The following is a 27883-nucleotide window of genomic DNA, read 5'->3' as shown; positions in this document are numbered from 1 at the left end:
GTTTGGGCTAGGCCCCTTAGTTCCAGTGAAGGGAAATCTTAACGCTACAGCATACAATGAAATTGTAGATGATTCTGTGCTTCCAACTTTGTGGCAGAAGTTTTAGGGGAAGGCCCTTTCCTGTTTCGGCATGACAATGCCCCCGTGCACAAAGTGCGGTCCATACAGAAATAGTTTGTTGAGATCAGTGTAGAAGAACTTCACTGGCCTGCACAGAGCCCTGACCTCAATGCAATCAGACACCTTTGGAATGAATTGGAACGCCAACTGTGAACCAGGCCTAATCGACCAACATCAGTGCCCGACCTCACTAATGCTCTTGTGGCTGAATGGAAGCAAGTCCCTGCAGCAATGTTCCAACATCTAGTGGAAAGCCTTCCAAGAAGAGTGGAGGCTGCAAAGGGCGGACCAACTCCATATTAATGACCATGATTTTGGAATGAGATGTTCGACGAACAGGTGTCCACATACGTTTGGTCATGTAGTGTCTCTGATGCTGTCTGGTCCAAAAGAGTATGACATTGTTGCCGCCCGTAGCCTTGAATGCAAGGAAAGCCATCAAGAATTTGGCCTCCCTTGATTAAAAAAAAGTTTTGAAAATAATAACCAATCAGCGTTAAGCTAAACTGAGTGAGCTCAACGGTGAATGGTCCTGGCACACAAAAAAAAAGTGTCACGGGAAGCCAGTTTGGATTTGGCTTCACTCCAAACGCATCGAGTGCATACACTACTGACAGAAACTCTTTGTGCATCTTGTTGTGTTGTTGTCCTCCGGTGTCTAGCTAGCTAGCTAAAATGGTCCCTTTCCTAAATTAGCCATGGATGGAGATAGGGATTTGGACTTATGGTTTTACTTCATTCTCTGTACTGACCAATGATTATAACGGCAATTCTGATCCAACCATAAATTCATACATTCTGCCCCTGGCCTGAGAGGATGGAAGTTCAATATGTAGCTAGATGTAGAAGGCTAATGTTAACTAGCTAACGTTGCCCATGAAAGGAAGTTAGGCTAGCGAGCAAGCTTTTTAGCCAGGACAATAAAAAATGAAAGCGTGTACTGTATGACAGAGTGATAGACAGTTTCTTCAACATTAAAGAGGGTGAGTCAACATGTTTCTTCTACTTGCACGCACACACCAGCGCACACACACATAAATCAGAACCATGAACAGCCACATCTTATTTCGCTTACGTTGATTAGACTAAATCGTTTTTAGTATCTTAGTTGTCACTGTATTAGACTAAGCAGAGGTGATTTGAAGTTTAAATGGTGCTGGAATAATGGAGGCAGCTAATGTTTTCTTTGTGACTTGTGGTAACTCTCCGTGGTTCTAAATCAATAGTTTTTTTAGTGGTCCGAAAATGTGGGAAACATTAACTTGCTTGACCGTGCTGTAGGTTCCATGCAATATGTTTTATGGACTTCACCAGACAGAGGATGCTCTCCGGTTTTATGATGAAACAAAGGGGGTTGAATTTATTCTGCCACTGTGTCTTCTTATTGTCTCTGCTTTGGGCTTAAATATCAAGGTCGCAAGGCATATGAACGAACAGGTTATAGAGCAAACAATGCAATTATCACAACACATAGATTGTAATATGGCTTTTTTTCTAGCTTGGCTTCCCCAGTGATTTTACCCATGCACAACTATTAGATTAGATTTGTGTTAACTAACAAAGTGCAAAGAAATGCTCATTCAAGATGGGAGGACCTACTTGAATTTGGTTAAAACCCCCCAAGGTCGATGTGCACGTGGAAGATCAAATTAGCATAATAAAAGAATCCCCAGAAAAATCTGTCATTTTAAACTAGAGATATGTTTTTTTTGCATCTGGTGGTGGATTGAGACGCATATCTATGCATCTGCGATGAAAGGCGACAGAGCTGAGTTTGTTAGACCATGACACATCCCAAAAATCTGTCTTCTCACAAAATTGTCTGTAGTGTCCGAATGGTTTGGCAAACTACAAACTATTATGACCCCTCTAAACTACAAACTATTATGACCCCTCTAAACTACAAACTATTATGACCCCTCTAAACTACAAACTATTATGACCCCTCTAAACTACAAACTATTATGACCCCTCTAAACTACAAACTATTATGACCCCTCTATGGGAAGATGAGACTCTCACAAACACAATGGTGTTCTCCGTTTTGCTTTACAATCTGACAAGCGTCTCGGTACTGCTGATCTGCCAACTTCTGTGTGTAGTGTCCGAACAGTTTGGGCTTCATCTAGGATGCCCACAGGCCTCACAGGACTTGTCTGAAGGTCCCCCGGTACCAGTTGAGAAAATGAATGGAAGTACTTTATATATGGAGACTGTTTAGTGACAATAAGGGGTTAAATACAAGTAAAGAAAACATGAATGTTTCCTGATCTTTCTCTTCCTCAAATATAGGACGGACACTTCAGAACAAACGTACTTTAGATGATGTAATTCTGTTATTCAATGTGCGGGCTAATAAGGCCCAAAAATATATATATTTTTGATACTTCAAGGGGACTTAAAATTCCAAATCAAATAGCAAAATGATCCTTGGTATGACCTTTTAAAAACAATTCCATATAGCTTCGAGAACTTGCTTCCAAGCTCCTGTGTGTATTTTCTCTTAGAGGTTATTCTGAACTGAAGACACATTAAGTCTTATTTAGTTGATAGTCATTTACTCTGTGTATTCTTTAAGGTGTCATGTATTTCATGGACACTAATTGTTTGAGTATTAATTATTTCAAGACTATTAGTTGAACTGAGTAAATGCATTCCTTGTATTACTGAGTAAATCTTTGATTATTTAATTTAGTAGGTCTATTGTTAAATATTATTTACACTATACACTTTTATTTAACTAGGCAAGTCAGTTAAGAACAAATTCTTATTTTCAATGATGGCCTAGGAACAGTGGGTTCAAGGGCAGAACGACAGAATTGTACCATGTCAGCTCGGGGATTTGAACGCTCTAACCACTAGGCTACACTGCCGCCCCACATATGCTTGGGTTCCACATTGATGTCCCTGATCTACTTGACTCAATAAATTAATGCTAGAACATCGGTCACCAGGGTTAGCTATTTGTAACTAGCCTCTTAATAATTGCATAACGGTGCAAGAGAGACATGTTCATTATATTCATACTGAGTGTCACTACCTTGACTAGATGCTCCAGAGACACACGGGTCCAGTTGCATGTATTCACATAATAATGGATTCAGATTGCTGAATGTAGTTTATTATTATTAAACATCGTATTCATTCATCTACACTAGGTAAATCAAATCTGTCTGTGCCCATGAGCAAGGTCCTTAATCCTAATTGCTCCTGTCAGCCACTAGCATGTGGAAACAGTGCCAGGGAAACCAAAGCATGAATTGCTGTCATACCTTGTCCATAGACTGCTAACACGGCAAGGAAACCAATGTGTAATTTAGGTGAACTATTCCTTTAAGACAGACTGATAGCATAGCTAGAGCCATAGCTAGCATTCACTGGTAGAAGTAACTTTTGTGTGTAATGGAGTCGACTGGCGACTATGAATATATATATAATTCACAACATTTTGACAGGAGCTATAATCCAGTTGTAACAAAAAAAGTGTCTGCCGCCTTGTAGATCAAATAAACAGCAAACCTGGATTCAAAAAGGGCAGGCTGCAGCATTGAAGGTCCCCAAGAACACAGTGGCCTCTATCATTCTTAAATGGAAGAGGTTTGGAACCACCAAGACTCTTCCTAGAGCTGGCCGCTCGGCCAAACTGAGCAATCAGTGGAGAAGGGCCTTGGTCAGGGAGGTGATCATGAACCTGATGCTCACGTTGACAGAGCTCTAGAGTTCCTCTGTGTAGATGGGAGAAACTTCCATTATGATAACCATCTCTGCAGCACTCCACCAATCAGGCCTTTATGGTAGAGTGGCCAGACAGAAGCCACTCCTTAGTAAAAGGCACATGACAGCCCGCTTGCCAAAAGTCACCCAAAGACTCAGACCATGAGAAACAAGATTCTCTGGTCTGATGAAACCAAGATTGGTCATGTCCAAAGGAAACCTGGCACCATCCCTACGGTGAAGCGTGGTGGTGGCAGCATCATGCTGTGGGGATGTTTTACAGTGGCAGGGACTGGGAGACTAGTCAGGAAGGATGAATGGAACAAAGTACAGAGATCCTTGATGAAAACCTGCTCTAGAGCACCCAGGACCACAGACTGGGGACGAAGGTTCACCTTCCAACAGGACAACGACCCTAAGCACACAGCCAAGACAACACAGGAATGGCTTCTGTTCAAGTCTCTGAATGCCCTTGAGTGGCCCAGAGAAACTCCCCAAGTACAGGAGTTGGACAAATCATGCCCAATCAATTGAATTTACCACAAGTGGACTCCAATGAAGTTGTAGAAACATCTCAAGGATGATCAATAGAAACAAGATGCACCTGAGCTCTCATAGCAAAGGGTCTGAATACTTATGTAAATAAGGTATTTCTGTTTTTAGTTCTTTATACATTTGTGAAAATTTTAAATAAATAATAACTTTTTTTGCTTTGTCTTTATCCATTTTAGAATAAGGCTGTAAACATAACAAAACGTGGAAAAAGTCAAGGGTTCTAAACTTTTCGAAGGCACTGTATACCTTGAATTTGACAAAAACAAAGATTACATGAAATCAGTCATGATTGACTTGATTTAGTTACACAATTTCGATATGGACAATTCAGGGATATTTGGTTTTGTCCTCTTGATCAGAAATAACCATAGTTAATAAGACAAGTTGTAATTAATGGATGATATAATTTGGAAATTAAAAAGTAATGAGTACACCAGCATTTTTCATTCATATTAGCCAGAGTTTCCCAAACTTGGTCCTGGGGCCCCCCTGGGTGCACATTTAGATGTTTCCCAAGCGCTACACAGCTGATTCAAATAACCAACTCATCATCAAGCTTTGATTATTTGAATCAGCTGTGTAGTGCTAGAGCAAAAATTAAAACATGCACCTAGGACCGCGTTTGAAAAACCCTGATATAACCTGTACGATGTATTGCCTCAGTATAATTTCTAAACAAGAAAATGCTTTATTTTAGTTGCACTGAATGATTGTGAAATAGTTCAATCACCCCTTAGTCTGCTCGGTTTCCAGGTTTTATTTCTACCGAAGATAATAAATAGCCTGTCTTGGAAATGTTTGAATAAAGCGAGGCCAAGTTAACACTGACGTCACATGTAGCTCGGCTTTTAGAGAACAGCACATTTTGGAAGCAATTAAGATCAGCTGTGCAGGTGATCTTAGTGTGTATTGATAGTTTAATGAGAGATAAAATAGTGGCCAACAGTGGATGCAATAGGCCCATAGTGTTCATTTCCACCCCCATATGATCTCAGGTAGTCTGTATATCTTATAGAGGAGGCCTGTGGAGAGTGATGAGAGACTGTGTCTGGTATAGAAGGTTGTTAGTAGGAGAACAGTGCCAGACAGAGTCAGTATCAGACTAGAGGAGGCTCTGGTTCTGCTCTCTGGTTGTGGCGGCATCCTGGTCCTGAAGGGCTGGGCTACACGCTCCCACTGGGTGAGGATGGCCTGTCGGGCTCCGTCCCACTGTCCTGGCCCTCTCAGACGGTACTGGTACGGGGTGCAGGGCCCCAGTAGCACACGCAGCCCCACACCAGGCTCCCTCAACAGGAGCCCTAGGAGATTAGGACGAACCCCCAACTCCTCTGCCATGGAGTCCATGTAGGGGATGTGGTCCACCTGGAGAGGGTGACGCTCCAAACAGGCAACCCTGGAGGGAGAAGGAGGGTATACACACGCAGGTGTTTTGAAAGTGCTTATACCTAAATGTAAAAAAATTAGTTTACCTATTGGCAAACGAATTACAGTATGTGACACATGGATGTTGTCCCACCTGTTTGGCAACGTGCTGGTATCTCTCTTTACGTCCTGCAGCATGGCTTCTTGTGAGGGCAGTGTTAGTAACCCTGGAGCAAGAAATCATGTATTCCACACATTACTATTGACACAAACCTCAAATCTTCCATCGCTCGCATTCAAATACACTTGGCTACCCAACTTCAGACACAGAGCACTGGGATGAATCAGGAAAAGGGGAGTTAGTGAGGGAGTTGTTACTTATTTATTTTTTATTTCACCTTTATTTAATCAGGTAAGCCAGTTGAGAACAAGTTCTCATTTACAACTGCAACTTGGATAAAAAACAAAAAACAAATATAAATATACAAAATAATATGGGGATGAGGTAGTTGGCTGGGCTATGTACTGGTGCAGTGATCTGTAAGCTGTTCTGATAGCTGATGTTTAAAGTTAGTGAGGGAGGGAGCTTCAGTTATTTTTGCAATTATTTTCAGTCATTGGCAGCAGAGAACTGGAAGGAAAGACGACCAAAGGAGGAATTGGCTTTGGGGGTGACCAGTGAAATATACCTGCTGGAGCGCACGCTACGGGTGGGGGCTGCTATGGTAACCAGTGAGCTGAGATAAGGTGGGGCTTTACCTAGCAAGAACCTATAGATGACCTGGAGCCAGTGGGTTTGGCAACGAATATGAAGCGAGGGCCAGCCAACGAAAGCATACAGGTTGCAGTTAGTTGTTACCTTTAAAGACCTGGGTGGCCCAGCGGGCCTGCATCTCAGCCAGAGGGTTGATGGCTCCCAGGTTACAGATGAAGCCCACTACAGCCAGACTGGGCCGAGTCAGCCCCGGGGGGAACACATGACGGTACAGACACAGGCGGTGACCACCATTAGTCAGCAGACCCGAAGGCAGGAAAGGAAAGTCATAGTTGTAGCCAGTGGCAAACACCACAACATCCACCTAGGGAAGAGAGGGAAGGTAGGGTAGAGGGGATAAGGGAAGAGAGGGAAGGTAGGGTAGAGGGGATAAGTGAAGAGAGGGAAGGTAGGGTAGAGGGGATAAGGGAAGAGAGGGAAGGTATGGTAGAGGGGATAAGGGAAGAGAGAGTGTGTGTGTGTGTGTGTCTTCACCTTTTCCACGACGCTCCCATCCTCAAACACCACACTGGAGCCTTTGATCTCCCTGATGTTGGGTTTGACCAGAACACGACCAGAGATGATTCGACCAGGTAGATCATCATTCACCACTGGGATCTGGGCAAAGAACCTGAAAATGATGGATGGATCAATGGATGGATCAATCAATCGTCAGTAAGTCAGTCAGAAATGTAGAGATTTTACCTGTGTTTTGGTTGTAGGCCGTACAGTCTGTGGTCGAAGGTTCTGTTCAGTTTCTTCTCCATCATCATGGTAATCCAGGAGGGGAAGAGCTTCTGCACTAGCCTGTCCAATCTTGAAGTGCCCACTAGGTCACCTGGCAGTCCCCCCGCCCCTACCCTGCTGACCACCCATGCCCCTTTCCGTGTGCTGAGGTACACCTGTAGACCAGGAGAGAAAGGGTTAATGATCTTTGGCAGAGATGGCCAACTCTATTCCTGTTCATGCTAGCTAGTAGTTTTTATTATTTCCATCAGGGTATCTTCAAAGACGGGACAATCTCAATTTGGCTACGCCATTTCCTGGTTGCTAAAATTCTAATAGTTTGCCTAATTTATCTTTGTGACAAAACAAGTCACTATAGTGTAGCTCAGGTATTCCCAAACTGGGGTACGCCAAATAAAAATGTGATTCAAATTTAGTGTTCAGCGAAATAACAACACATTGTCAAATACAGGTAGCCTAGTCAAATAATTAACATCCAATCACATTAACCGTTACTCTCTCGCGGGAATTCCACTAACGGTCCGTAATGGATAAAAACTAAGGCCCGCGTCCATAGAGACACATACCAGCTCTACTGGTAGTACTGCTACTACCTGCACCTGTCGGCGACACAAGTTGTTCTGCTTCCAAGAGCACATCCAATGCTAGCATCAATAATTATATATTTGTTGTAGCAGAACTGGTTAGGCTGTTTTCATATTATCCAGGGCGTTGGTGACTAACTGCTGCTGGCAACAATTTAAGAACTTTTTGTTTTGCCGACGTTTACTGACACCGGTCAAGTTCAATGGGTGTTGAGCATTCGTAAATTCATCAGTTATTTTGTGCGAGAGTGCTCTGAAATCGGAGTAAATATGCAGAATTAACTATGTCCATTGAATAGCACGACTATACCACTTAGCTAAGAATGATGTGAATAATCAAGTCAATACACGTTGGGTAGTTAGTTAGATAGCAAATAGTTAATATACTGCCTGGCAAGTTCAACGTAATAGTAGCCAACAAACATTAGGTAACTCGCTAACATTCCAGTACATACTGCTGTAATGCTATGCGGTAGGTAACTTATTTGAAAAGTCATTACTTTATTACATTGCTCAATATTTTCTTAACATTTGTCACAATTAGTTAAAGCATTGAATTTGTATTTGCTCGCGTCGGACTTCCGCAATTTTCTTCCAATCTGAAAAGTTATGAAGCCACGCCCCTTTTCAGAAGAATTGGATTATGGGCCCTAAAAGCACAACAGTGTCCACTGCATGTATACTTCGTATTTTGCCAAATTTAGTACGACATCCGGGAACTTTTGGCACGATAACTATATCCATACAATGACAAAAACAAACAAAAAAAAGTTTTATTAACAACAAATCAATACATAAAGCACATGAGGGAACACAAGCATACATAGATTACAAACAATGGGCAATCGAGCTAGGTGGTACAATATCACATTACAATTACACAAGGACCTTAAGGAACCTGCATATACTTACAATTCTAACAGCTTTTTTGTTAGTAGAGCATTTAACCGTCTTAAAATACAGTTCAATTTATTTTTGTAGGGTACGAAAAATGTACATTTGTGTATATGAAATTTGGCCAAAAGAATAATGAAATCAATTGCAATCAATATAATGAAATCAATTGCAATCAATATTGTATGTAAAGAATCCAAACAGTACATCTCTCCACAATAGTGTAAAATCTTCATACATGTGTTCAATTATAAACCTACTGATACTGCTACTACAAATAAGCATAATATATACTCAATTCACATCATAAATAGTATGGTTAAATGTGAGTATTCGAACACAGCTATAGAGAAGGGGTCCTTATGGTATAGCTGACCCTGCTCATTCCTGATTCATTTTAGACAAATCTGATGGAGTTGACCAACTCTGGACACATTTTTTAGGATTCAATAATATTTTAAGCTACAGAGGGCTATTTCAAGAAACTACACAATATCCCATTTTCAGTTAATATTATTGGCATAATTATTATTTTTTTAAACACTTTTTTTTTAGAGTTTGAAATTGGGATCCTTTGCGCTGAATAAGAGCATTTATGGGCATAGTGCTGACATGAAAGTTAATAATATAGAAAATATTTAAATTCCCCAAACAACAATTACATTCCCTTATACAATTATACTAAATTGAATGTTTAAGCTCAAATAAAGCAAAAAATACAGATATTTTTACTATTAAAATGAAGTTTCCCTGCCGGTCATGGATTGTCCCAATTTTCAAGAAACCCTGCGCTGCATAATATCTGAAAGGATCACTTCCAGAAGAATCAGAGGATTTCCCACTCACCTGCTCCGCTACTCTGCTGGCATCCACAGCGATGTCACCTCCAGAATTCCCAATCCCAACCACCACCACCCTCTTCCCCTGCAGCCCCTCAGCACTGAGGTATTCCCAACTGTGAAAGTACCTGCCCTCAAACTCTTCTATACCTGGGAGGATCAGATAATCAAATTATAAATAATGATACTTGTGGTAATTGATTGATGATGATGATTGAGCATGATATTCAAATTATACTTTGTGAGAGCTATGAATGGGATATACAGTGCCTTCAAAAAGTATTCATACCCTTTGACTTTTTCCACATTTTGTTATGTTACAGCCTGAATTTGAAATGCATTAAAGTAATATGTTGTGCCACTCACCTCACCTCCACAATGTCAAAGTGGAATTATATTTTTAGATTTTTTTTTACAAATGAATAAAAAATGAAAATCTGACATTTCTGTGTTGACTACCTCATCTCTGTACATACAATTAACACAGGTACAACCACAAAGATCAAGGAGGTTTTCCAATGCTTCGTAAAGAAGGGCACCTAGTGGTAGATTTTAAAAAAGAGCATAGAATATCCCTTAGAGCATGGTGAAGTTATTAATTACTCTTTGGGTGGTGTATCAATACATCCAATTTACCCATGACTCCCTGGAAAATAGTGGCAGTTGTTACTGAGTGAAGTATCCTTGCTAAATAAATTAAATAAGTCACTGCAAGATACAGGCATATCATGTTATGGGTATGCTTGTCATCAACAAGGACCAGGCAGTGTTTTAGGATAAATAGAAACAGAATAGAGCTGAGCTCAGGCAAAATCAGAGGAACACCTGGTTCAATCTTCTTCCCAATAGATACTGGGGGACAAATTCAACTTTCAGCAGGACAACAAGGCCAAATATACACTGCACTTAACTTACCAAGATGACATTGAAAGTTTGTGAGTGACCTAGTTACAGTTTTTACTTAAATTGGCTTGAAAATCTATGGCAAGACTTGAAAATGGCTGTCTAGCAATGATCAACAACCAAGTTGACGGGAATGTGAACACTTATTTATGAGATACAGATATTTCTGGATTTAATTTTCAATAAATTTGCATTTCTAAAAACATGTTTTCACTTATAAATGATGGGCTATTGTGTGTAGATCGCTGAGAAAAAAATATATTGAATCCATTTTGATTTGAGCCTGTAACAGAACAAAATGTGGAATAAGTCAATGAGTATGAATACTTTCTGAAGGCACTCTGCACATGATGTATGTATGCATGATGAGAATAGGATCTGAGTCTATATATCTCCAGTGATAGTAGCATATACATGGGAAATAATCAAATACACAATGACAATGGGGACTACGATAGGGATAGCGAATTTAAAGTTACCTGGGAAGTCATTGAGAGGCAAGTGTGGTTGTGTAAAGTGACCGGTGCAGACCATCACAGCATCAAAGACCTGAATCTCCCTCTGACCTTCTCTCCTCTCTGTCTCCACCTCCCACTGGCCTGACACTGGGAAGTCTGGCCTCTGACGCACACTCACCACAGTGGTCTGACACATGCAGGCACACACACATTAAATGAATCACTATTTACCGTTGAAAGGGATCCTAACATAAGATGTGACTGAATAAACATCCACTTCCTTCCTTCATGCCCTCTGACCTGGAAGTAGATGTGCTTGAAGAGGTCAAAGGTCTGAGCGTAAAGTCGTAGGTAGCTCAGCAGCTGGGGGTGGTGCATGTTGTTGGGCAGGTGAGCAGGAGGAGGGAAATCGCTGTATGACATCATCTCCTTGGAGCTGTTGATGATGACAGACTGGTAGATGTTGGCCCTTCCTGGGTCTGGATGCTCCTAAAGGACAAGGACAGACTGAGGATAAGCACTAATATGCCCAATACATTAGATATTGGAACAAAGCCAGGGTAATTTATACTGGATAAACGTTAGATATTGAAAGAGAGCCGGTGTCATTTAAATATGGATCTCCAGCAGTAGCGGACACACACTCTCCCAGTGACTGAGATGTTCTCCCTGTATCTTCTTACTGAGACGAACACTCTAATCCACTATACTGGTTAATCAGGCACCAGGTTCCTCAGCCAGCTCCCTCACCTTGAACCTCCACAGTCCCCCGATGTCATCACTGCTCTCGAAACAGGTGGGCTCCAGACCCTCATCCAGACAGCTCTTGATGCTGGTCAGACCTGAGGGACCCGCACCGATCACTGCTACTGTACACACCATGATGGAACTACAGAGAGAGAGAGAGAGAGAGAGAGAGAGAGAGAGAGAGAGAGAGAGAGAGAGAGAGAGAGAGAGAGAGAGAGAGAGAGATGGTTAGTACCAATGAAAGTGCCATTGGAATAACTACAACCAATAACGAATACATAAGTTACAATATCACTCTCACTTCTGTCCACGCACACCATCACACATGTCCACTTGTGACGAGATTGAGGAACCCTGGCCTGTACAGGCAGGGGAGGGTCATGGTCAGACCAAATCAGTGTCTGATTGGTTATTGGGGAGTGGCAGTGTCTCAGGGGGATGGTCATGAAAATGTTCAGCTCGGTGCCAAAGTCTTGACCCCTTGACTATAGGCCATGGTGGGGGGAAGGGCATTGGAGTGAGGTGGGTATGAGAGAAGCACAGCACCACTGGAAGTGGAATTGTCAATGCTTTCTAATTAGTTGTATTTTAACCATGTTGTTATATTTTAGCTGTTAAACAGAGAAACAGGGGAAAAAAAGCTTGAAACAGTCATTTGCTTTTCTCTGAAGGCGCTGATTGGCTTTTCAACCCATACACAATTTTCAATCAATAAATGATTGGCGTAGAGACCTACAGCTATGTAAGTGGGTTTGAGTAAATCTGTACTGTAACTGTACATTCATCTCACCCCTTTAACCTTCATCTGAGAGAATGTATACCTTAACATGTAGTTTATCTACAGAGCGAAGCAGCAGTTATGTGAATGTGAACTTTGGGCTATTTTCTTTTATAGCTTCTGTCCTGGTCTCCACTCCTTGAGGGCATCAGGCAGCGGGAGGTTAAGGGGCAGTCTCTATTGCACTCCACACTGCCCTCTCCCACCAGGACAAGAGGAACACCTGTGTGAAAATATTGTTTATTGACAACAGCTCAGCTTTCAACATCATAGTGCCCTCCAAGCTCATCACTAAGCTAAGCATCCTGGGACTGAACACCTCCCTCTGCAACTGGTTCCTGGACTGCCTGACGGGCCACCCGTAAGTGGTGAGAAGTAGACAACAACACATCCGTCATGCTGACGCTCAACACAGGGCCTCCTCACGGGTGCATGCTTGGTCCCCTCCTTTACTCCGTTCACACACGACTCCAACACTATTATTAAGTTTGTCGACGACGATGAGGCCTGGCAGTGTGGTGCCAGGACAGCAACCTCTCCCTCAATGTCAGCAAGACAAAGGAGCTGATCGTGGACTACAGGAAACAGAGGGCTGAGCACGCCCCCATTCATGACTTGTGTTTGTTAGTGACAGAGACATGGTTGTTGCATTCAATCGCTTTCAATGGCCTTCACCAAGTGAGGGCCTACGTGAATATGTTTTCATTCAAATTAAACTCTTTATGACATAACAAATACCTTACAGTCTTACGTTGACAGTCTAGTTTTACTCTAGCACACTGGGCCCGGTTTCCCAAAAGCATCTTAAGGCTACGTTCATCTTTAGAACCATCATAGGAGCATCATTACATCTCTGAGCTGTTTCCCCAAATCATTGTTACTAACATTGCACTTGAAAATGCTTGTTATTTAACAACTGCCTCAGACCACTTAAACAGATTAGTGTGTTATTAGATACGTGTGTTCTCTACCGAGTCACTTTATACACAGAAGATATCTGCTAAACAAAGAATCAACATGTTTATCTGTCTCTCTGTGAATTCTGGTAGCTTCACAATGAAGCTCACTACAAATAGAAAGTTGCCAATGACACACCTCCTCATTCAATAGTTCTTCTTCATTTTTTTTTGTATTTTCTACATTGTAGAATAATAGTGAAGACATCAAAACTATGAAAGAACACATACTGGATCATGTAGTAACCAAACAACTGTTACACATATCAAAATATATTTTATTTTTGAGGTTCTTCTAAGTAGCCACCCTTTGCCTTGATGACAGCTTTGCACACTCTTGGCATTCTCTCAACCAGCAGTATGAGGTAGAACCTTTGGGTTCTTATACACCACTAAGAGTTCATTTAACTCCTGAATCAACTCTAGAAATGTTATAATGAACATTCATCACTAAGTAACACTGGCCAATTTGTTGTGTACAAATATTCCCATTTTACAGTCAGGTCAAAAATTATTGGCAAAGATGAGCAAAAAAGCTTCAGTTTTCCCGATGTCAAACTCACTACTAGTGTGAGCGACCAAAGAGCATTTGACCTTAGCACTGCCTTTGGCCACGCACACCAGTGACAGGTTTGGTGTCAGAAAACTGAAGCATATGCTGAAAAGTGCCTCAGACCCACTGTAAGAAGATCCCTCCCAATGTGTTCTCCAATCTCATGATATTTAAAACAGGGGTGCCAAGAATTTTTACACCTTTGTCTGCTTCCGGGTTGGAGCGAGCGGTCGCATCGGAACTTCGCTCCGCAGGTAGTATAACTTTTTCATTATATTTCATTACATTTCATTATAGCACAACGGTTTGATTTGTCTAATCTTAGCAATTTCTTCTTAGCTAGCTACATAGCCATCTTTGTATCAAAGATAATTGCGTAATTATCGTATTTCGCCGTCCTAACGTAGTCTTCACTGCTCTGCCCAGCAGCTAGCCAGCTAGCTAACGTCCACCGATTAGCTGCACTGTAGAACTATTACACTCAACTGAACGACTTGATTAGTGTAGTGTTAGCTAGCTACATAGCTGTCTTTGCTGTCTTCGTATCCAAGATAATTGTGTAGTTTAGAGTGTGTAGTCTTAGAGTGATTATCTTAATTTACCGAGGTTAGCTAGCCAGCTATTTGTCGTCCTTAACGTAGGAGACTCTGCTAGCTAGCCAACAGCTAGCCAACAGCTAGCCAACAGCTAGCCAACGTCTTCTGAATAGAACTCAACAACCCGGTCGCATTCACAGGTAGTATCACATTTTCATTTCATTTCATTACAGTACAACGGTTTGATTTGTTTGATCGTAGCTAGCTACATAGCTAGCTACATAGCCGTCTTTGTATCAAAGATAATTGTGTAGTCTAGAGCGACTTTCTAGGTTAGCTAGCCAGCTATTGTCGTTCTTTTAACGCAACGTAACGTAAACAACACTGCTAGCTAGCCAGCTAGCCCCCGAATAGCAGCACTGTCGAAACTATTACACTCAACGGAACGACTTGATTAGTGTAGTGTCAACAACGCACCCACTGCTAGCTAGCCTACTTCAGCAGTACTGTATCATTTTAATCATTTTAGTCAATAAGATTCTTGCTACGTAAGCTTAACTTTCTGAACATTCGAGACGTGTAGTCCACTTGTCATTCCAATCTCCTTTGCATTAGTGTAGCCTCATCTGTAGCCTGTCAACTATGTGTCTGTCTATCCCTGTTCTCTCCTCTCTGCACAGACCATACAAACGCTCCACACCGCGTGGCCGCGGCCACCCTAATCTGGTGGTCCCAGCGCGCACGACCCACGTGGAGTTCCAGGTCTCCGGTAGCCTCTGGAACTGCCGATCTGCGGCCAACAAGGCAGAGTTCATCTCAGCCTATGCCTCACTCCAGTCCCTCGACTTCTTGGCACTGACGGAAACATGGATCACCACAGACAACACTGCTACTCCTACTGCTCTCTCTTCGTCCGCCCACGTGTTCTCGCACACCCGAGAGCTTCTGGTCAGCGGGGTGGTGGCACGGGATCCTCATCTCTCCCAAGTGGTCATTCTCTCTTTCTCCCCTTACCCATCTGTCTATCGCCTCCTTTGAATTCCATGCTGTCACAGTTACCAGCCCTTTCAAGCTTAACATCCTTATCATTTATCGCCCTGCAGGTTCCCTCGGAGAGTTCATCAATGAGCTTGATGCCTTGATAAGCTCCTTTCCTGAGGACGGCTCACCTCTCACAGTTCTGGGCGACTTTAACCTCCCCACGTCTACCTTTGACTCATTCCTCTCTGCCTCCTTCTTTCCACTCCTCTCCTCTTTTGAACTCACCCTCTCACCTTCCCCCCCTACTCACAAGGCAGGCAATACGCTCAACCTCATCTTTACTAGATGCTGTTCTTCCACTAACCTCATTGCAACTCCCCTCCAAGTCTCCGACCACTACCTTGTAATCTTTTCCCTCTCGCTCTCATCCATCACTTCCCACACTGCCCCTACTCGGATGGTATCGCGCCGTCCCAACCTTCGCTCTCTCTCCCCCGCTACTCTCTCCTCTTCCATCCTATCATCTCTTCCCTCTGCTCAAACCTTCCCCAACCTATCTCCTGATTCTGCCTCCTCAACCCTCCTCTCCTCCCTTTCTGCATCCTTTGACTATCTATGTCCCCTATCTTCCAGGCCGGCTCGGTCCTCCCCTCCCGCTCCGTGGCTTGACGACTCATTGCGAGCTCACAGAACAGGGCTCCGGGCAGCCGAGCGGAAATGGAGGAAAACTCGCCTCCCTGCGGACCTGGCATCCTTTCACTCCCTCCTCTCTACATTTTCCTCCTCTGTCTCTGCTGCTAAAGCCACTTTCTACCACTCTAAATTCCAAGCATCTGCCTCTAACCCTAGGAAGCTCTTTGCCACCTTCTCCTCCCTCCTGAATCCTCCTCCCCCCCTCCTCCCTCTCTGCAGATGACTTCGTCAACCATTTTGAAAAGAAGGTCGACGACATCCGATCCTCATTTGCTAAGTCAAACGACACCGCTGGTTCTGCTCACACTGCCCTACCCTGTGCTCTGACCTCTTTCTCCCCTCTCTCTCCAGATGAAATCTCGCGTCTTGTGACGGCCGGCCGCCCAACAACCTGCCCGCTTGACCCTATCCCCTCCTCTCTTCTCCAGACCATTTCCGGAGACTTTCTCCCTTACCTCACCTCGCTCATCAACTCATCCCTGACCGCTGGCTACGTCCCTTCCGTCTTCAAGAGAGCGAGAGTTGCACCCCTTCTGAAAAAACCTACACTCGATCCCTCCGATGTCAACAACTACAGACCAGTATCCCTTCTTTCTTTTCTCTCGAAAACTCTTGAACATGCCGTCCTTGGCCAGCTCTCCCGCTATCTCTCTCTGAATGACCTTCTTGATCCAAATCAGTCAGGTTTCAAGACTAGTCATTCAACTGAGACTGCTCTCCTCTGTATCACGGAGGCGCTCCGCACTGCTAAAGCTAACTCTCTCTCCTCTGCTCTCATCCTTCTAGATCTATCGGCTGCCTTCGATACTGTGAACCATCAGATCCTCCTCTCCACCCTCTCTGAGTTGGGCATCTCCGGCGCGGCCCACGCTTGGATTGCGTCCTACCTGACAGGTCGCTCCTACCAGGTGGCGTGGCGAGAATCTGTCTCCTCACCACGCGCTCTCACCACTGGTGTCCCCCAGGGCTCTGTTCTAGGCCCTCTCCTATTCTCGCTATACACCAAGTCACTTGGCTCTGTCATAACCTCACATGGTCTCTCCTATCATTGCTATGCAGACGACACACAATTAATCTTCTCCTTTCCCCCTTCTGATGACCAGGTGGCGAATCGCATCTCTGCATGTCTGGCAGACATATCAGTGTGGATGACGGATCACCACCTCAAGCTGAACCTCGGCAAGACGGAGCTGCTCTTCCTCCCGGGGAAGGACTGCCCGTTCCATGATCTCGCCATCACGGTTGACAACTCCATTGTGTCCTCCTCCCAGAGGAGGATGAACCTTGGCGTGATCCTGGACAACACCCTGTCGTTCTCAACTAACATCAAGGCGGTGGCCCGTTCCTGTAGGTTCATGCTCTACAACATCCGCAGAGTACGACCCTGCCTCACACAGGAAGCGGCGCAGGTCCTAATCCAGGCACTTGTCATCTCCCGTCTGGATTACTGCAACTCGCTGTTGGCTGGGCTCCCTGCCTGTGCCATTAAACCCCTACAACTCATCCAGAACGCCGCAGCCCGTCTGGTGTTCAACCTTCCCACGTTCTCTCACGTCACCCCGCTCCTCCGCTCTCTCCACTGGCTTCCAGTTGAAGCTCGCATCCGCTACAAGACCATGGTGCTTGCCTACGGAGCTGTGAGGGGAACGGCACCTCAGTACCTCCAGGCTCTGATCAGGCCCTACACCCAAACAAGGGCACTGCGTTCATCCACCTCTGGCCTGCTCGCCTCCCTACCACTGAGGAAGTACAGCTCCCGCTCAGCCCAGTCAAAACTGTTCGCTGCTCTGGCCCCCCAATGGTGGAACAAACTCCCTCACGACGCCAGGACAGCGGAGTCAATCACCACCTTCCGGAGACACCTGAAACCCCACCTCTTTAAGGAATACCTAGGATAGGATAAGTAATCCCTCTCAACCCCCCCTTTAAGATTTAGCTGCACTATTGTAAAGTGACTGTTCCACTGGATGTCTTAAGGTGAATGCACCAATTTGTAAGTCGCTCTGGATAAGAGCGTCTGCTAAATGACTTAAATGTAATGTTAAATGTCTTTGAGATTTGTATTACTTATTAAACAAAATCTCTTTCTCTGAGCAATTGTATTAATATAAAAAAATATTCCCCAATTCTTTGGAGCACAAAATATACCTCAGTATTTATATTATTTATTGTGTAGTCTTTTTTACTCATCTTTATCAAGGGTGGCAATCATTTTGGACCTGACTGCAGGTACAGTTTAAAACATCTTTTAAAATATATATAATGACTTCAACCTCTGATGTTGAAGTTAAACACCGAGATACACTAATCCCTAATGCTCGGTCACTATTTACAAAATGTGAAAAAATACAATATAAACACATATTCAGATTCAGAAGGTGCCCTTGTCCTACATACAGACAGACAGGGATATGACACAGGAAGTTGCTAAAGGGAGGACGGCTGATAATAATGTCTGGAACGAAGCAAATGGTGTATTAGATTCCATTACACTTATTCCACTCCAGCCATTGGACTAGCCTTCCTCCCTAATTAAGGTGCCACTAACCCCCTGTGGGACAGGATTATGCTGCCAAGAGAGAAGGGGGAGATAGAGGGAGAGAGAAGATACTCCAGAGATACTGGAGACTGTCGGTGTAAGCCGAAGAGAACAAGGCACAGAGCCAAAACAACACTGGAAATCCTATATGGCAACTCAACTAGCAGTCTTTCAATCTTCTCGGTGTAACAGTTTGTATATTAGACCATTCCTCCATATAGAATCTTTCCAGATCCTTGATATCCTTCCTAAGCACTTATGGACTGCCCTCTTCAATTCAAAACACAGGTTTTCAATGGGGTTCAAGTAAGGAGACTGAGATCACCATTGCAAAAGGTGGATTTTGTGGTCAATTAACCATTTCTAAAATGTCCTGGTTCATGACACTGTTGACCTTAATGCCCCCAGGATCAGTGGAAGCAAAATAACAACGTAACAAAGATCCACCACCATATCTTACAGCTAGCAGTCTTTCAATCTCCTCGGTGTAACAGTTTGTATGACAGGACAATTTAGAGTACAACGCAGTTCTCATCCCTAGATTGTGGTACGCTTTCAGAGCCATATCTCTCTCTGTCTCCGCAGTCTTAATCTACACAGGAAGCCTGTCTCACCCTAGTACAGCTCTTCACAACCAGGTCGAATCTACTAATAAACAACATGCTTTTCCAGAATATTTAAAAGGGAGTTGCTCACCCAATGCTCTTCTTGTTTGATTAGTCTTCAAGAGCAATAAACACAATGGACGACAGAAATAACTTTGTCAAACAGTAAACATTGATGATTAAGAAGTTGTTCTTACCTCTCTATTCCAGTAAACAAAAGGGCGGAAATGAGCCAAAATACAAACCCCGGAGCTTCTTGCCTCTCAACCCCTCCCCCAAACCCTCCAGCTCTGTCACTCAAACCAGCACTGAATGGTTCATTTCACCAGCCGGGTGGTCAACTGTGTGAGACTGATTAGTCAACAGAGTGAATCAAGTCAAGAGATGAGACAAACCCCGAACCTCATCACACACGAGATGAGACAAACCCCGAACCTCATCACACACGAGATGAGACAAACCCCAAACCTCATCACACACGAGATGAGACAAACCCCGAACCTCATCACACACGAGATGAGATAAACCCCGAACCTCATCACACACGAGATGAGACAAACCCCGAACCTCATCACACACTGTTTTACATTTCCTTTGTCGCTGTTTAAATGCCAAATACATATCTTTCTAAACTGCAACAATGCCTCCTTCAGTAGGACGTTGCTTTGGTTGAACGTTGAACAGCTACAGACAGAGGCTGGACATAGCTTCAAGAGTACAAACTAGAGGGTAAAGGCTAACAACTATGAAGGATGGTTTAATGTTATTTATTTTCATTTAACTTTTATTTAAGCAGGGAGTACCATTACCATTAGACACAGATAATACAATCAAGGGAGCACAAGAAACACACACATTGGCAGTGGAAGGCGAATAATAATAACTAGAAAAGTACATTTCCTGAAGAAAATGTGTGTGCTTGCTAGCTTGTCTTGAAGTGTTGATTGATTGAAAAGGATAGGATAGCCAGAACATGTTCAAGCTTGAACGGTCCAAGAGTTACTATTGGTTATTTATGCTAATTTAGGCCAATTTTAATAGTCATCATTTATAAAGTTTGAAAATGTTAAAGTTGTGTTCATGTTTGTAGCGGAAATTGTTAAAGAGCAGTTTCATTTCAATTGTCTACCACTCTGTTCTTAAATTTGGAATAATACTGTGAAATTGTGAAAATTATGATAATGCCCTTTTAGTGTAAGAGCTGATTGAAAAATAAAATTAATAGACCAATATGAAAGAGCGTTACAAACCTCTCTGCCAATAACAGCTAGTTCAGTTTTCCCCTCCCCACTGAGACCACTCCCAGACAGTCCTAGCAAAATTCTAGCTATTTTTGTTTCTTTTTGACCATTTTCATTTACAACAATCACAGTAAGGTACTTAATTGTTACCCAGAAGTAATTTGATACTGAGATAAAAAAAAGGCATCATTGTACCCTTAAAAGGATGGAGGAATTGAATAATCTATGAATGTGTGAAGTGTTTCCATCATCCTGAAATTGGTTTTGGTGTTTCTTGCTTGAATGGTTAGAAAGCAGTGTTGCTGTGAATATCTACCTCTCATAGAAACCACTGACTGTAATGTATATTATGCACATTTTAAATGATTATAGGTCAAAAAGTATATACAGTAACAAAATGTAGTATGTAAACAATCTAAAATTGGGTCAGTCTGCACATTTCAATGTTGGTTTGGAGTTGATGGTGGGTCTAGAATAGTAGCGTGTCCATTTTTATGATTTTTAACATTAAAGTCTATGGCCCCTTGATTGCCATTCAAATGCATTGTGGTTGATCATAAATGTTGATGTAGTTAAATTATATATGTTAATTTCATGTAAAAGGACTCATGAGCACCAACATGTGAAGTTCACAGGAGCATATCAAATTGGGTGTCAAATGAAAGCTAGGAGTCTATATTTTGGGGAAATTAAGGCATTTCTATTTTAAAAATTAGGCATAATTAATGGCCTTGATTTCTGGTCAAAAAGATGGAAAAGGGGTCTTAGAAAATATCTACCAGAAAAAGTCTTAAAAGGTATTAGAAATACATCAAAACACAATACTGTTGAAGTAAAGACCCCTGACAAGAAATATCAACATTTAGTTTCAGAAATTATTTGCCTATTGTTTAAGAAACATTGCTTTGTGCCTTGTAATTCCATTACTGTCACGAACCTCGCCGAAGATGGTGCCTCTTCCTGTTCGGGCGGTGCTCGGCGGTCGTAGTCGCCGGCCTATTAGCTGCCATCGATTCCCTTTCCGTTTGTTTTTGGTTATTGGGTAATTGGGTACACCGGTTTTGTGTTAGGGTTTGTTTGTAGGCTATTTAAGGGCACTAGGCCCGCTGGGTATTTGTGTGGGCTTGTTTCTTCTTACTCTGTTGGATGGTGTTATTTGTTCGTGTCTTTATTCTCTGGACTATTTTTGTCCTGTTGTTTGGACTGGTAACTTGTATACGCCCTGTGTGTTGGCGTGACCGTTTTTGTTGCGCTGGTGAATACATTTGACAAACGACTGAACCCTGCTCTCTGCGCCTGATTCCACCCACCACTCCTAGTTATCGTAACAGAAGCCCACACCACCAAAATTGAGTCAGCAGGAGCAGCGACCACCCCTCTCCCCACTATGGAAGAGCGCGTCCATCAACACACAGCTGTCCTCCATCGGATCGGTACAGCGATGGACCAGATGATGGAGAGGATGGAACGATGGGAGAGGAGTGGTCTACCGACGTCTACCCCAGCTCCCCCACAGCCGACACCACCTACTCCACCTACGTCGTCCTCTGGGTCCAGCGCACTGCGTCTCTCCCCCCCGAGGGAGTACGATGGAGGCTGGGTGCCAGGGATTTTTGCTCCAGCTAGAGCTCTACCTGGCTACCGTGCGTCCGGCTCCCTTGGGTGAGGAGAGTGTGAGCCTCCTCGTCTGCTGCCAACGCTGTCTGGAACAGTCCGGACTCGGCTCGGGACAACTACCTGGAGTTGAGCGACTGTGAGCGACTGTTCCACCTCAGACAGGAGACGAGGAGCACGCAGGACTTCGCGTTGGAGTTCAGGACCCTAGCTGCTGGTGCTGGGTGGAATGACAGGGCCCTGATGGACCATTACCGGTGTAGTCTCCGGGAGGACGTCCGCCGGGAGCTAGCTTGCAGGGACACAACTCTCTCCCTGGATGAACTAATAGACATGTCTATTCGATTGGACAACCTGCTAGCTGCCCGCGGGCGTTTAAAAGGGGTCCTGTCAATTCCACTTTCCAGCTGCATCTAGGGGGACCATAGGAGGAGGCTCCTCCTGCTCCTATTGTGGACGGAGAGGACACACTTCGGACCGGTGCTGGAGGAGTTCCTCTGGGAGTCGAGCTGGTCGGCGGAACACTCCTCGGCCACCCCAGGTGAGTAGGCACCAAACTCACCCAGAGCTCCCTGTTGGTCACATGTTTTTGTTTATTTTTTTCCCCTGCGTTTTTTCCCTTTCTTCAACATAAGGTGCTAGTCGATTCAGGCGCAGCTGGGAGTTTTATGGATCGCGGACTCGCCCGTAAATTGGGTATTCCGTTAGTGCAGATAGACCCACCTGTCCCCGTGCACTCCTTAGATAGCCGACCGTTCGGGTCAGGGCTGGTCAGGGAGGCCACGATTCCGCTGGACATGGTAACCCAGGGGAATCATAGGGAGAAGATCAGTTTCTACCTTATTGATTCACCTGGGTTTCCAGTGGTGTTGGGGGTTCCGTGGATGGCTATTCAAAATCCCCTTATTTCCTGGAAACAAGGGGCTCTTAAGGGGTGGTCAGACGAGTGTTCAGATAGGTGTATAGGAGTTTCCATCGGTGCCACGACGGTGGAGAGTCCAGACCAGGTTTCCACCGTGCGCATTCCCCCAGAATATGCCGATTTGGCTATCGCTTTTAGTAAGAAGAAAACGACCAAATTATACCACCCCTTCGACGGTGGGATTGCATGCTAAACCTCCAGGAGAACGCTGCACTTCCCCGGAGTCACGTGTACACACTGTCACAGGAGGAGACGCTGGCTATGGAGACATATGTCACGGAAGCTCTGAGACAGGGGTACATTCGGCCCTCCATGTCACCCGTCTCCTCGAGTTTCTTTTTTGTGAGGAAAAAGGAGGGAGGTCTGCGTCCGTGCATTGATTATCGAGGTCTCAATTCGATCACAGTGGGTTTTAGTTATCCGCTACCTCTCATCGCTACGGCGGTGGAATCATTCCACGGAGAGCGTTTCTTCACAAAACTGGACCTCAGGAGCGCGTATAATCTGGTGCGTATTCGGGGAGGAGACGAGTGGAAAACAGCGTTTAGCACCACATCAGGCCAATATGAGTACCTCGTCATGCTGTATGGGTTGAAGAATGCTCCAGCCGTCTTCCAATCCTTTGTAGATGAGATTCTCAGGGACCTGCACGGGCAGGGTGTGGTAGTCTATATTGATGACATCTTGATTTATTCTACCACACGCGCCACACATGTTTCCCTGGTGCGCAAGGCTCTTGGGCGACTGCTGGAGCATGACCTCTACGTCAAGGCTGAGAAATGTGTGTTCTCCAAACCAGCCGTTTCCTTCCTGGGTTATTGCATTTCCAGCTCGAGGATGATGGAGTGTGACCGCGTTAACGCTGTGCGTAATTGGCTGACTCCGACCACGGTAAAGGAGGTGCAGCGGTTTTTAGGGTTTGCCAATTACTACCGGAGGTTTATCCGGGGTTTTGGCCAAGTAGCGGCGCCCATTACCTCACTGCTGAAGGGGGGGCCGGTGCGTCTGCGGTGGTCAGCAGAGGCTGATGGAGCCTTCAACCAGTTGAAGGCACTGTTCACTGGGGCTCCCATGTTGGCGCATCCGGACCCTTCGTTAGCATTCATAGTGGAGGTGGATGCGTCCGAGGCGTTTGGAGCCGTTTGGAGCCGTGCTGTCTCAGCTCTCGGGCACGCCACCGAAGCTCTGTCCCTGCGCTTTCTTTTCTAAGAAGCTGGGTCCGGCGGAGAGGAACTATGATGTGGGGGACCGGGAGTTACTAGCTATGGTAAAGGCCCTGAAGGTGTGGAGACACTGGCTAGAGGGGGCTAAACACCCTTTCCTCATCTGGACTGACCACCATAATCTGGAGTATATTCGAGCAGCGAGGAGACTGAATCCGCGTCAGGCTAGGTGGGCCATGTTCTTTACACGTTTTAGATTTACGATCTCTTATAGACCAGGTTCCCTCAACATTAAGGCCTGACGCGCTGTCCCGTCTCTATGACACCGAGGACCGGTCCATCGAACCCACTCCCATCCTTCCAGCCTCTCGGCTGGTGGCCCCAGTGGTATGGGAGGTAGACGCGGACATCAAGCGGGCATTGAGGGTTGAACCTGCGCCTACACAGTGTCCGACCGGTCAAAGTTACGTACCGCTTGGTGTCCGTGATAAATTGATTCGGTGGGCTCACACACTACCGTCTGCGGGTCATCCGGGGATTGATAGGACAGTGCGGGGTCTTAGGGGGAAATACTGGTGGCCCATCTTAGCTAGGGATGTGAGGCTCTATGTCTCTTCCTGTTCGGTATGCGCCCAGAGTAAGGCTCCTAGGCACCTTGCTAGAGGGAAGTTACATCCCCTCCCGGTTCCACAACGGCCATGGTCCCATCTCTTGGTAGATTTCCTTACTGATCTTCCCCCATCTCAGGGGAACACTACCGTTCTGGTTGTTGTGGATCGGTTCTCTAAGTCCTGCCGTCTCCTCCCATTGCCTGGTCCCCCTACGGCCCTACAGACTGCAGAGGCTCTATTTACCCACGTCTTCCGGCACTATGGGGTTCCAGAGGATATCGTCTCCGATCGGGGTCCCCAGTTCACGTCCCGGGTTTGGAAGGCATTTATGGAGCGTCTGGGGATCTCGGTCAGCCATACCTCTGGTTATCACCCCGAAAGTAATGGGCAGGTGGAGAGAGTAAACCAGGAAGTGGGTAGGTTTCTGAGGTCGTATTGCCAAGACCGGCCAGGAGAATGGGCAAGGTACGTCCCGTGGGCAGAGTTGGCCCAGAACTCACTTCGGCATTCATCCACGAATATGTCACCATTCGAATGCGTACTGGGCTACCAGCCGGTCCTGGCTCCGTGGCATCAGAGTCAGACCGAAGCTCCTGCGGTGGAGGAGTGGGTACAGCGCTCTAGAGAGACCTGGTGGGCAGTCCAGGATTCTCTCAGGCAGGCCAGTGAATGGCAGAAGAGAGACACTGACCGCCACCGCAGTGAGGCCCCGGTGTTCGCACCAGGGGACAGGGTCTGGCTCTCGACCCGAAGCCTGCCCTGCCGGAAGCTGGGGCCGCAGTGTGTGGGGCCATTTAAAGTCCTGAGGAGGATAAACGAGGTTTGTTATAGATTGCAACTTCCCTCTTATTATCGCATTAACCCCTCGTTTCATGTGTCTCTCCTCAGGCCGGTGGTAGCTGGTCCCCTACAAGACAGTGAGGTATCGGAGGTCCCTCCACCCCCTCTGGACATCGAGGGGTCCCCGGCATACACAGTACGAGCTATTCTGGACTCGAAACGCCGGGTGAGGGGCCTGCAGTACCTCGTGGACTGGGAGGGGTACGGTCCGGAGGAGAGGTACTGGGTACCGGGGAGGGACATTTTAGATCCTTCACTCTTGAGGGATTTCCACCGCCTCCACCCGGATCACCCCGCGCCTCGTCCTCCGGGTCGTCCTCGAGGCCGGGGTCGACTACCTCATGATGCTGGTTGAGAGAATGCCAAGAGTGTGCAAATCTGTCATCAAGGCCAAGGGTGCCTACTTTGAAGAATCTCAAATACAAAATATATTTGGATTTGTTTAACACTTTTTTGGTTTCTTCATGATTCCATGTGTTATTTCATAGTTTTCATGTCTTCACTATTATTCTACAATGTAGAAATAATAAAAATAAAGAAAAACCTTTGAATGAGTAGGTGTGTCCAAACTCTTGACTGGTACTCTACATACAATCAACAAGATAAAAGCTAGACAATCAGGCCCTCGTTGATTTAAAAAATAATAATATTTGAGCATAAGAAAACAGCATTAGCCATGTCAAAATACTTAGAACTGTAGGAAATTAGCTTAAAGACTGCAATTGTTTCGCTCAGCATGGCAAAATGCATAGAATTGCAGGACATTGGCTTTAAAACGGCTAAATGTTCTTTCAGCTCCATTACAGGATATGTGGAATTTCAGAAGATTAGTTTTGAAATTGCAACATTTTCTCTCTGCTGCAAGGATGATATTGTTGACTTATTCGTTGGTCTGTGTATATTTCTTCACCACTCAACGCTTATGGTGGGTCGCTACTCAAAAGACGCCTCAATTGGTGGGTCACAAAGCAAAAAAACTCCTGCAGTAGAGTATAGTACAGCAAAGACAAGTACATTTGAGTATAGTTCCATACAGTAGGCCTACAGTCGAGTGAAGTTCAGTATAGTACAGTAGAGAACCCTAGAGTCCACTATAATGTATTGTACTATACTCCACTGAACTATACTTGACAATACTCTACTGTAATGTCCAAACTTGTGAAACATAGATGTCTATAATTGGTTCAGATTTGGTCTGGTCCAGACCAACCAAATATGGTCTTGTTAAGGGCAGAGCTCATTAGAATAATAGCCCGTGTTTAGAATAATACCCATATGATATTGCATATTTCTACCTTTGTGTTCCTATTCAGGATACATCATTATCCATGTTGTCTGTGTAGTACAGATCAGGGACCCATGATGTAATTCTGTTACCGGGTGTAAATCCACTTCTTACTGGAGTTCAATTATCAAAAGGTCATGTCAAAGCTGACACCCCATTTTCTTCTGCAAACATCTTTGAATCTTAACTCAGAGCAGATATTTATCATATTTATTTGTCAAAAATAATTTCTCAAGCACGCTAAGTCGGGTCCGTCTACACCTTTTAAAGTTGGTTTCATGTTAATAGCTTAAGCAGTTTAAGTGTTAGAGCTAACCAAAGAAATCAAATGAGAGTAAGAGTTTTAGAGAGGACTTCCTTTCAGCAAGCACACCGAATGAGTGTTTTTGTAAGACAACAAAAGCAGTCTGTTAGGTCAGATACAGCCTAACCTAACGTAGCAGGTGTAAAATAAACGCTTGAAAAAAGATCCCCGCATACTGGTCTTGACGAGAAGAAAACAAACAAAGAGCCTGGTCGATAGTGAAGGCAATGTCATAAGGTGAATGCACCAATTTGTAAGTCGCTCTGGATAAGAGCGTCTGCTAAATGACTTAAATGTCAAATGTAAATGTAAATGACTTAAATGCAATAGAGTATTAATGTAGATCCTAGATCTGTTGCTATATAGGATTCTTCTACTCCGAGCCTCACAGTAGTGCTGAGAGCTAGTCCAGCAGGTGAGTTGAGTCCTGTAGTAGGTCCTGTAGACATAAGGTCAGTTTACACTGGGAGAGGACCACAGCTAGCATCACAGCTCCCACGGACAGCGTGATCAGCAAGGGGGACAGAAGGACCAAGGGCCTGGGGGGTTCTGGCTCCAGCCTGGAGTAGAATGAATACATACAAA

At 44.6% G+C, this 27883-nt stretch overlaps 2 protein-coding genes across 6 annotated transcripts in view; both read right to left on the bottom strand.

The window, feature by feature from the left end:
* Positions 1-4513: 4513 nt before the first annotated feature.
* LOC124037813 (flavin-containing monooxygenase 5-like) lies at positions 4514-27826 on the bottom strand. 4 transcript variants are annotated; one of them, XM_046352902.1, is made up of 10 exons: positions 27688-27826; positions 11681-11819; positions 11231-11419; positions 10952-11117; positions 9577-9719; positions 7211-7407; positions 7001-7136; positions 6611-6830; positions 5906-5978; positions 4514-5782 (listed from the first exon to the last, which is right to left on the bottom strand). In XM_046352902.1, the coding sequence occupies exons 2-10, from the start codon at positions 11810-11812 to the stop codon at positions 5359-5361; spliced, it is 1680 nt and encodes a 559-aa protein (XP_046208858.1). In that variant the 5' UTR covers positions 11813-11819; positions 27688-27826; the 3' UTR covers positions 4514-5358. The 4 variants fall into 4 exon arrangements, with proteins under 4 accessions (XP_046208858.1, XP_046208857.1, XP_046208859.1 ...); XM_046352901.1 differs by lacking the exon at positions 27688-27826 and adding an exon at positions 19516-19580; XM_046352903.1 differs by lacking the exon at positions 27688-27826 and adding an exon at positions 19410-19483.
* The window catches only part of si:dkey-239i20.4, a 38164-nt gene continuing 21967 nt past the window's right edge, over positions 11687-27883 (bottom strand). Inside the window, exons 11-12 of one of the 2 annotated variants that reach the window (XM_046352905.1) lie at positions 27688-27858; positions 11687-11819 (exon numbers count right to left, since the gene is read on the bottom strand). In XM_046352905.1, the coding sequence (XP_046208861.1) occupies positions 27702-27858 (157 nt within the window). In that variant the 3' untranslated portion in view covers positions 11687-11819; positions 27688-27701. Of the gene's footprint in view, positions 11820-27190; positions 27859-27883 lie in introns of those variants that run through there. The other variant, XM_046352904.1, reaches the window with a different exon arrangement.

This window comes from Oncorhynchus gorbuscha, linkage group LG06 (assembly GCF_021184085.1).
Source record: "Oncorhynchus gorbuscha isolate QuinsamMale2020 ecotype Even-year linkage group LG06, OgorEven_v1.0, whole genome shotgun sequence".
Lineage (NCBI taxonomy): Eukaryota > Metazoa > Chordata > Actinopteri > Salmoniformes > Salmonidae > Oncorhynchus > Oncorhynchus gorbuscha.
Note: the sequence above shows the minus strand (reverse complement) of the source record. Positions and strands in the feature narration are given on the sequence as shown.

Coding starts and splice junctions, on each gene's coding strand:
- LOC124037813 (XM_046352900.1), bottom strand. Junction 7,408..9,576: donor CCAGCAGAGTAGCGGAGCAG/GTGAGTGGGAAA, acceptor CCTGGTCTACAG/GTGTACCTCAGCACACGGAA. Junction 5,979..6,610: donor GGCCACCCAGGTCTTTAAAG/GTAACAACTAAC, acceptor TTCTTGCTCCAG/GGTTACTAACACTGCCCTCA.